At 41.4% G+C, this 10,642-nt stretch overlaps 1 protein-coding gene across 1 annotated transcript; it reads left to right on the forward strand.

Moving 5' to 3' along the window:
* Nucleotides 1-1,135: 1,135 nt before the first annotated feature.
* LOC141435373 (Ig-like V-type domain-containing protein FAM187A) lies at nucleotides 1,136-8,976 on the forward strand. Its single transcript, XM_074098090.1, has 8 exons — nucleotides 1,136-1,655; nucleotides 2,079-2,272; nucleotides 2,929-3,105; nucleotides 4,071-4,238; nucleotides 5,035-5,098; nucleotides 6,161-6,267; nucleotides 7,823-7,941; nucleotides 8,561-8,976. Exons 1-8 carry the CDS (start codon nucleotides 1,472-1,474, stop codon nucleotides 8,748-8,750), a joined length of 1,203 nt encoding a protein of 400 aa, XP_073954191.1. The 5' UTR covers nucleotides 1,136-1,471; the 3' UTR covers nucleotides 8,751-8,976.
* Nucleotides 8,977-10,642: the final 1,666 nt, after the last annotated feature.

Below are 10,642 nucleotides of genomic sequence, written 5' to 3' on the forward strand. Positions count from 1 at the left end.
TGTTTTAGAGTCGCCGTCAATGTGTCCAATTCACTCTGAAATGAAATAAAATAACTATCAGTACACATTGTGACAAATAAGAAATCGGAGTGGTCATTGATAGCAGTCGCCCAAAGGAGTCAGGGTCAATCTGCCTCACTCCCTAGAAAAGAAATAAAAAAAGCCCAAATGCGACCAGGTCACACTTTTCGACCTATATATCCCAATTTGTCCCCCTTCTTTTTCTTATTTAGGGCTGAAATGGCCTCTTATGTCCTTGGACGGACATGGAGAGGTGATCCAAGCCCCCCCCCCCCCCCACGCACCTGCAGCCCGTCGGCCTCGCTAGTGTTGACGCTGAGCTCCCGCTGCCGCGCGGCGACCTCGGCCTCCAGCGCGAGCCGCTCCCGCGCGAGGGCGTCCACTTCCCGCGCGATCGCTTCCATCTCGGGCGTCGGCTGCGGGCCTAGGGTCGGCGCTGGCTCCACCGGCTGCTGTAACTAAAATACGATTCAAATTACTAATAGGATAATAAATAAAATCCCCGAAAATAAAATCAAAAAATATTTTATACGAGATGTAGAACGCGATTAGGGGCCACCTATAAACTACGTAACGCACAGATATAAATTACACTAGATTACGCAAATGCATCTACTTCGCGTGTCCGAACCCCGACCAAAAGTCGGGGTTGGCCCCATACCTACAAAGACTGACCGCTAATTGACTAATCATGACTAGTGACTGACTCGAGCCCCACGGCGCGGGCGGGCGGCGCATTTGAATCGATTTTGCACGGACAACGGGGAATTCACATCGCTAATTAGCTCTTGAGACGTAACAGTAGATATAAAAAAGTGACACGGTTGGTTTTCATACAGATTAAGGTGCTTGCGTTATCTAGTGTAAACTATATCTGTGACGTAACGCTTTTGCGCAATAGAATCTAGAACACGGAAATTCGCCGAAGAACTAAAGTCAACGACATGGCAAGTTGAAGTGGCGGGCCACACCGCTCGGCGAACAGATAATCGTCAGGGGAGAAAGGTCTTCGAGTGGCGACCACGAACCGGGAGACCAAGCGTTGGCAGGCCTCTGACTAGGTGGACTGATGACATCGCAAGAATTGCAGGCAACCGGTGGATACAAGTGGCGAGTTGTCATTCATTGTGGCGTCCTAATGGGAAGGCCTTTGTTTAACAGTGGCCGTTTTCCGGCTGATGATCACGATGATAATGACAGTATCATAATTGTCATAGGCTAACTTCATTCCGGGAAAATAATAACTTCGAACTGTTTCCGCAGATAAAGTAACGGGCCACAACTAGTTAACTAAAAGGTCATAGACTAGTAAATGGTTTTTAATCATACACAAACACGTGAAACCTCATTGTCTTAAAAAGTTGCAGACGATACGTTCTACAGAAAAAGTTACTATTCTTAGTTTAAAAATACGTTCTGAAATCAATTTAAATATTTGACACGCAAAAGAATGTCAGATTACAAAATTATCTTAATATTTATTCTAATTATTTTCACATTCTCACATGGAAACTTTAACAAGAAGATCCATAACAAAGTAAAAGAACTGAGAAGACGTAGCATCAAAATTTACGGGGAGCCGAAAGGAAAAGGAAAGCAATGGGACGTTGGAAAAGGACAATTAGAATATCCTCGTTAGTACTGATAATTAAATAATGTATAGTGTGATAATTTGCACCAGTCAACTGACGTACTCTTTGTGAGCTGTCAAAACATGATTCTCCCACAGATTAAGTAGGGCAATACTCAAGGCAAAAGGAGGTATCTCAAAAATGATACTTGAGTTATTTATGCCATTGCATAGCTTAAGATATTTTGATCAGATTATATAAATAAATTGTTTTTTTTTTCGAGATACCACCTGTTGCCTTAGGAGGACAGAATATATGTAAATTAAGCTGCTAATAACACGCTGGTGATTCTATAAGGGTTTTGTTTTTCTTTTTGAGTTATGGAACGCCAAAAAAGTACAGTCAACGAAAATCTTGCATTTTTTTTTAAATATTGTTATACTAGTAAAAATCAAGCTAAATCATCTCATGCTTCTCCTTTTCAAGACGGCACCCAACAGAAGGCTGTCATAGCGTCCCTCTGGTCCTCATACTACGACTGCTGCGCTCGTCAGCTGGACTCGGTGACTGCACACGGCAGCCTGCCCTCACAAGCTGTGGTGGCATACCAGGGGGCGGTGGCGCGGCTGCCCTGCATGTGTGTGTCGCCGGCAGAACGAGCCAGCTGGGAGTACTCTAAGGTAATGATTCGTATCGGCGGTCTCAACATCCAATCGTCACGCCAACAAGTGCTGGTTCATACCATTTGCTTATTGGGAACACTGTTTGGGTGTGTTGGTCATATTGTGTTGTTATAATTTATTTTATTTATTATTCATACGTATTTTGTATGTACAGTCGAGTTCATAAACTTGTGAGCGACAATTCGATCAAAAATATCTGAACACTGACTCTATTGTTAACGGCGTAGAAGCGTCAGATATTTTTGCTTACAAGTTTATGAACTCGGCTGTAACGTCAACCAAATATGTGGTGTACCACCCTAAAGTTGATAATCGTTCGTCATAAAACAATAATGCCAATAGACGTGTCTGTCAACTTGAAAGTTCGACTTTAGCGACATAATAATTTGATGGGAGCTTGTTTAAAAATTACCAAATAGACCAGTTACTTGGCTGATGGTACTTAGTAGTATATTTTATTATGTATGTATTATATTTTTTAAAAGCATTGGTATTGTAGCCTTGACTATTTCTGACTTTTAAAATCACTCTTTATCAGTCCCTAACTATAATCCTCTTCTCATCTACTAAGGGTAACTGGTACAGATCCCTTAAAATAAGTTCACCTGGCAAACAGACTTTGATTATAACCTTAACATGTGTGCATATTCCAGTCTATTAAGAACTTGTCCTTCACCCCACTCGAAGACAAGGACACCATAGTGGAAGAGAGAGACGCCCTGCTGATATACAATGCGGCGACAGACGACGCTGGAGTATATTCTTGTCAAATCGGGAGCAGTGTGAGCGGGCTAGTGCTACTGGAGGTTGTCGATGACGACTACAATGTGGTCAGTTACATATATTATGACTAGCTTTTGCCCGCGGCTTCACCCGCGTGGAATTCGGTTATCGCGCGCTGTTCCCACGGGAACTACATTTTTCCGGGATAAAAAGTAGCCTATGTCACTCTCTGGCACATACTATCTCTATGCCAAAAATCACGTCGATCCGTCGCTCCGTTTCGACGTGAAACATGGACAAACATACAAACACACACACTTTCGCATTTATTATGTTAGTATGGATGAGGATCAGAGAAATGTATTTTAGAAGTAACTAAGCAGGGATTTTTTGATAATTCACACAGGACGGGAAATAAATTTCTTGTATATTTTCTTTCTAAAGTATGTAGTTATTTTTCTAAATCGCTACGGGATAAGGAATAAAAAGGATATCTCCAAAATGATACAAAAACTTGATATTTGACAGACATATTCGTTGGGACAGCCCAATAACAAAACATTGGCTGAGCCTACATGCACCGGTCGTTGACAGACTTACGTCGTATATATAGGACTTGTACTGTACTACTAACCCTTAGTCTATAAGAGTGACTGTATCTACTAACAAAGCTATGGATTTTTAATCTGAAATAAAATTATTATTCTCTTTATTTATTTTTTTTAGAGGTTTTTATAATAAAAGGTATTTTACGAAATCCCCATCAAGAAAGAGATAAACTATTTTTTGCCGCTTTCACGGGACACGGGATAAGCTAGTTTAAAATAAAAAAACGTTGTTAAAGTATTCATTTTTGAAATCAAACTTTTTTGGCTGAATGTAGGTACTTTTTGTTGACTGTACTTGTACCTATTGTCACCCAAACTACATTTGCATACCAAATTTCAAGTTGATGCCATTAACCGTTGAAGAGTTTAGAGAAAGGCCGATCATGGGTTTCACCGATCATACGAATATTCGGCCGAAAGTTTTTAATTTTTTAAATGTAATGTAATCAATTATGATATGACAGGTGAAGCCTGAAACATCGCACGGCCCTTACGCCTCCCCCCCGCGTACGCTGGACAACCAAGGTTTGACTGTGTTCAGCTCTTGGGCGCCTTGGAGCGAGTGCAGCACTTGCGGGGGCGTAGGCAGACGACGGAGGTACGGTATGTGCTATGTGAAGATCGCCGAGAATGTGAGTAATCTAAAACCTAGTCAAAGTCAAAATATCTTTATTCAATTTAGACTGTAACAAGCACTTATGAATGTCAAAAAAAAATCTACCACCGATTCGGAAAAACCTCTGTTGAGAATAATCCGGCAAGAAAGTCAACGAGGTATATTTTTTTAAACAGATTTACAATATTATTAAATGATATCTATACATCACAAGTATTTAACACAACTTTATTTTTAACACAGTAGGTTCCCTATTTGAAGTAAGGGATCGCCAATGCGGATCGGAATTATTGCCAAATATCCCTGTCCATGATATCATTAATTTTATAATACGCCTTAGATTAAATGTCTCCTTGAAAAAAGATTTGAATTTTGTTTCAGTTTCATTGGAATTTTATTATAAAACGTACCTACGCAATTTCCAAGAAACGACTTTTCGGTTTTAGCCAGTATGTAAGATGGAACTTTAAGCTTCCCTGTGTTTGTAGTAGCCTTTGGCTCGACGTTAGTGGGAAAATTACATATGTTAGTCACCCTAAAACAAACTAACTGGTGTCCTTTCGAATTCGTTTATCGAACGCCCATGGGAACTATACAATTTTGCGGGATAAAAACTATCCTATATGTCCTCAGAGTCTCAAATCATCTCTATACTAAATGTCATCCATCGCGATGTGTGATAGCGTATACATATGATATTAATTAATTGTTGCATGAGCGACGCGAGTTCTTGGTGCGAACTTAGGTGTCTTGTCTTGACGTTTGTATGTATGCGATATGTATGTCTTATGTTTGTTACCCTACTGTTTTAGAAAGCTGACAACGGCACGAATAAAGGGGAACAGCTGTTGACTGAGGACACGAAAATATTTGAAGGTATTTATTTACCTAAATTGCTAAAAGTGGCTCCGAAGCGGTAAAGTTTCGTATGCTCTGCCTACCCCATTTGGAAATACAGGCGTGATGTGTGTGTGCGTGCGTGCGTGCGTGCGTGCGTGCGTGCGTGTGTGTGTGCGTGCGTTTATTTTGCGTGCGTGCGTGCGTGCGTGCGTGTGTGCGTGCGTTTGTGTGCTATGTGTACCCCATTACAGGCGTGATGTGTGCGTGTGTGCGTGCGTGCGTGCGTGCGTGTGTGTGTGTGTTTGTTTACCTTACATTTTAGTGCGAAGAGGTAATCTCCTTGTTGCAGTGGATGGCTATAGAATGACGTTATAAGCTTCTATTGTTATTGGTCCAGTGAGCTACAACGTGTAAGCAGTGTATTTCGAACACGAATTAACCCTCTAACGCGGGGGCACTACCATCTATTTCTACCTCCATACTTTACTATTTAACTAAAAGAAACAGAGAATGCGATTGTGCTCCGAAGAGCACAACAAAGAATGGTCTCAGGAAAAGTTAGAAAGACACTAAGCTTACAAAATATCGGTCCAATTCACTAAGAAAATATTTATACCTGTTTCATAATACAGATGTCTTGCAGCACTAACTCGTGGAATAAAACTAAGCCTAAATCGGGGACAATAATTCTGCACTGAATCGATTTCATGGATGATTTTACACTGTGATTACAATGCGATAGAGTTTGTGAGGAATCTGATTTAGAAACAAGTGCTCAATCCGGAATGCATACAATAAAATACAATAGTTACTTTTTTTCGAATTATTTATCGCCGAGCGCCATCTATGTTGAAAGTCTTGTTATGCTTAAACTGCTAATTCAGAACGGGAGATGGCTCTGTTTCGAATAAATAGATCACTATCGAACTTGACAAAATTTACTTTCAAATGTTTTTACTGTTTAGTTTTCCGTTTAAAATTTTTATTTACATATACTGTAATGCTAGAACTACATTCTGATTGGATTTGCTGATAACTTCACGCCATCAACATGATGTTTGCTTTGTAAACGGTCTAACTAAGGTATTGTTTTTTAAGACTTTCCGGGCGGACTGCCTTGCCGATCGGAGAATCTGCCTGCATCATTACTATCCATACCAGAAGTAAGGGGGCGACGGAATGAAATCATGATGGGACTGTGTAAGGTAAGACATTTAGTTGATACTGTATGTTCAGACCTGCAGCGCCATCTAGCGAGGATCAGCAGAACCACATGTAGATCGAATCATGTGTGTCCAATAGAAAAGTCGCTTGGTGTTGTAATATCACTACGTCACGTCAATAGTAGATTATTGTCGTGGCCTGGAAGTAGGCAATTGCTGGCTGAGTATGAGTATTAAACGGACGAGCTTGCGAGTCCGTTTAACTAATACGAAGCCAGCAATTGCTATTCCAGCCGAGACTAATATAAAGCTTTTCTCAAAAATGGTGAATAATTCTGAAATAGAATAAACTTTTTCTCAAAATATATTGTAAAATTTAATTTTATTCCAATATGTTTCTTATGCTTTCTCGCCTTTTTTCATTAAAAATAAACTGCAGGTGTATTTTTCCACCGAAAACACCACAAGCTATTTCAGATCCAATAGAAAAAGTCTGGAGTTCCAACAAAATATCTGATACCGGCCATTAGACTTGGCTGTATACGACTTGTGCCAACATTTCCATGGCCTTTTTAACTTGAAAAAAAATGTGACTGATTGCAGGCGCGCTCATTCATTATTGTCGAGCTAGCGCGCCTGCAATCTTTTTAACTTTTTAATTTTTCGCTGACCATAAACTATGCACTTCACCTTCTGATATGTAAAGAATAATGTCAACTTTTACGGTCATTTTTGAGAAAAATATTTATTGAAGCTAACACTCGTATCACGGAGCTTTTATTTAACTTCCCAAGAAATAACCAAATTTGTTTAGTATACTTGGGAGCAAAGAAATCGCAATTTTTACGTTGCATCATCATCATCCCAGCCTATATACGTCCCACTGCTGGGCACAGGCCTCCTCTCAGAACAAGAGGGCTTGGGCCATAGTTCCCACGCGGACCCAGTGCGGATTGGGAACTTCACACGCACCATTGAATTTCTTCGCAGGTTTGTGCAGGTTTCCTCACGATGTTTTCCTTCACCGCAAAGCTCGTGGTAAATTTCAAATGTAATTCCGCACATGAATTTCGAAAAACTCAGAGGTGCGAGCCGGGGTTTGAACCCACGACCCTCTGTTTGAGAGGCGATAGGTCAAACCACTAGGCCACCACGGCTAATTTTTACGTTGATTTTATGTTTTTTTAGGTCGTAAGTGTTATCATGGAAACGTAAAAATTTGCAAGGGTGGCTCGATTTCTTTGCTCCCAAGTGTACTTCAAATTTACAAAATAAATCCATTCTGCTATGTTATTTTATAAATTTTATAATCATCTTCAGACGAAAGTCTACTGACAGAGGTAGGCATTCACTCCCCAAGGATCTCCAAGACGATCGGTTTTGAACTGCCAGTAGCTTATTACTGCTGTCTTGCTATGTGACGTTATGTACAATGTTAGATCTCTCTATCTAATATACAACTTAAAACGTCCAATGTTCGTATTTTTTTAAGATATTTAAAATATTCATCCGCTACTCGGTCTTATCAAACAACTACTTGAATAAATTAAAAAATGCTTCCATATTCCCTATTTGCTGTTTTTTTTTTTCTTTTCAGATTCCTTGTAAGAACACATCGAAGCAAGACTTGGATGTGTTCCTGACACAGCGACCAAGTATTGCGAGGAATATAGTATTCGCTAGGGCAGGGCAGACCGTCAAATTACAATGCCCTGGGTACGTATACTCCAATATGCTTAAGTTATGCGTATGTTAATACGTAGGTATACTCGTAGTACACTAAGGGGCAGTTTCACCATCCATTGATTAGTGTTAACTGGCGGTTAGGTGTGATGCCGTCTCTATTTGTTTTGTTCGAATAGACGGAGAAGGCATCACATTTAACCGTCAAGTTAGCACTAATCAATGGATGGTGAAACAGCCCCTAAGTATAATTTTTGTTTGCTTTTTTATAAATAAAAATACGCAAAAACACGCCGCATCAATTATGACGCTAACAGTTTATGGCTAGGCCTAGAAGTAGCCAATTGCTGGCGGAGTATTGGCTGACAACTTTTCTTTTAGCATTAAGCCCAAGCGCCGTAATGGTTTTTTTTTTATTATGGTCACATGTTTTCTGGTATCGTTCAATTTATTTTCTATTAGAAATAAAAAATTTGCTTTAACTGTCGTTTTAAAGTTATTGTTTGTATGTTTTAAGTACGGTATAGGAATTGCGAGGCTCAACCCAGAAAATCCTCAATCTTCGATTTCGGGCTTTGAAATAGACTTTATTAGAGTCTCGTTCGTAATTCCTCACATACCGCCGTTAAGACCCAATGTACTATTGTGACAGCACAACGTTGGTCGACCAGCCACCCAGCTGGCGGGTGCTTGGGGCGCGGGCGGCGGCGCGCGCGCTGGCGGCCGGCAGCGGAGGCCGCGCCAGCATAGACGCCCGCGACCGGCTGGTGCTGGCGCCCGCTGTGCCCGCCGACACTGACGTCTACAGGCCAGTATCTAACTCGACAATAGGATCCAAATAGGCGTAGACGGTTTACTAATGTTTCGGCGAATAACGTTTGGCAACCTGTTTCATTTCGCAACTATTCATTTCCCAACTGTTTAATATTTCTGAAAGTGTAAATATTTCAGGATTTTTATAAAACTAACCTAACCTTAAGAGTTCTACACGATGGCCCTGAAATAAATCCTGAAATACTTATTAGGGCGTAGTCCTCCAGAGGGGGCTTAGTGTCCCCAGCGGTGGCGTAGTGTCCCATGGGAGTGGAGTGACCCTAGGGGGCGTGTGATACGGTATTTGACAACTCCTGATTTTGCCATATCTTAATATTACTATGAGAATATAGATAAAAAGATAGTGTTTAGCGAAGAGAAAATTTAAATCGGTTGAAAATTGGATTTATAGTGATTTTTTGAAAAATCTATATACCTGTTTCTTTCTCAAACGCTTTTCTCTATGCAGCAAGTATGGCGGTACTGGCGTGTGACGTCACATGCCAGTATGTCTTTCTCTGTCTAATCTTGAATTTCAAACCTTTATAACTTTGTTATTTGTAAAGGTAGCTTAAAAAATGTTTTTCTATTCGATAACAGGCATTGTGTAGTTTTAATTTATAAAACATATACAAAATAGTCAAATACTATTCCCAGGGGCGGCGTAATATCCCCAGGAGGGCTTAGTGTCCCTAGAGGGGCATAGGATCCCCAGGGAGGCGTAGTATCCCCAGGGGGGCGTAGTGCTCCCAGTGAGAGGCGTAGTGTCCCCTGGGAGGCGCAGTCTCCCAAGAGGAAAGAAGTATCCACAATGTACGTAGTGGTTCTAGGGGGGGCGTAGTGTTCCCAGAGGGAGGCGTACAGTCCCCAGGGAGTGAAATGCCCGTGGGGAAGCGCAGTGTCCCAAGGGGAGGGGGGAAGTATCCACAGTATGCGTAATGGTTCTAGGGGGGCGTAGTGTTCCCAGAGGGAGGCGTAGAGTCCCCAGGGGGTGCAATGCCCCTGGGGAGGCGTAGGGGGGGAGTATCCAGTGTGCGTAGTGTCCCCAGCCTCCGTAGTGTCCTCAAGGGGGTGGTCCCGAAGGGGGCGTAGTGTCCCTAAGTGAGACGTGGAGCATAAAAAGGAACTCATCATCAATTTTCTTATCTAATAACATCTTTTATTACAGTTGCGGCACAGATGAGAAGATAGTCGGGCATATTATGTTGATTGTTAAATAATTCTCTGTCTCAAATAAAAAGTAATACCAAAATTATACTGCAGTATTTTGATGATATGACAATTCATTTTCATGCAAAAATATTAGAGAACCTGACAGCAAATCCTACGATATTGTCGATATTTGCTCTGGAGTATTGGATGTTTGATTACATAGGTATGTAAGTATTTATTATTTATCTATTTAAGTACGTTTATTCGTTGCCTAGTATTCCTAACATAAGCTTTGCTTACTTTGTCTTGGTCAATAAAATTGGTGTCAATTGTCTTATTTGTTTATATCAAAAAATCAGAATACCAAACTGTTTAAATTGATCGGTCCATAAATGTCTTTCTTGGGGACCTTCCATACGACGTTTTTTTACGCGTTGACGACGCGCGATTCTGATTTTACAGATATTACACGTTTTTCAGCAGATATTACACGTTTTTTTGTCGCAAAAGAAACGCGCTGTAACGCTAGGATCGTGTGTAAGGATAAAATGAACCGGCTTCCTTGCGTTTGCTGAGCGTTCGACTTGCGTTTGTATCGAACGTAAACGTCGTGTGGAAGGTCCCTTACCTGTTGTTGCGCGTGAGGGGGGGGCCGCATGTCGGGGGTGAGGGCGGGGGGCGGGGGCGTCCCCCGCGCCGCGCGCCGCACCAGCCACATGGCGAGCGCGAACTGCCCGCGGTTCAGCTTGCCCAGGCCTTCCGTGTCGCA

Source organism: Choristoneura fumiferana, chromosome 14 (genome assembly GCF_025370935.1).
Source record: "Choristoneura fumiferana chromosome 14, NRCan_CFum_1, whole genome shotgun sequence".
Taxonomy (NCBI): Eukaryota; Metazoa; Arthropoda; class Insecta; order Lepidoptera; family Tortricidae; genus Choristoneura; species Choristoneura fumiferana.

What these genes read in the sequence shown, in the direction of transcription:
- LOC141435373 (XM_074098090.1), top strand. Translation starts at nt 1,472, where the DNA reads ATGTCAGATTACAAAATTATCTTAATATTTATTCTAATTATTTTCACA. An exon ending in AGGACAATTAGAATATCCTC is followed by an intron (nt 1,656 to 2,078) that starts GTTAGTACTGAT and finishes CTCCTTTTCAAG; the next exon opens with ACGGCACCCAACAGAAGGCT. An exon ending in ATGTGAAGATCGCCGAGAAT is followed by an intron (nt 4,239 to 5,034) that starts GTGAGTAATCTA and finishes CTACTGTTTTAG; the next exon opens with AAAGCTGACAACGGCACGAA.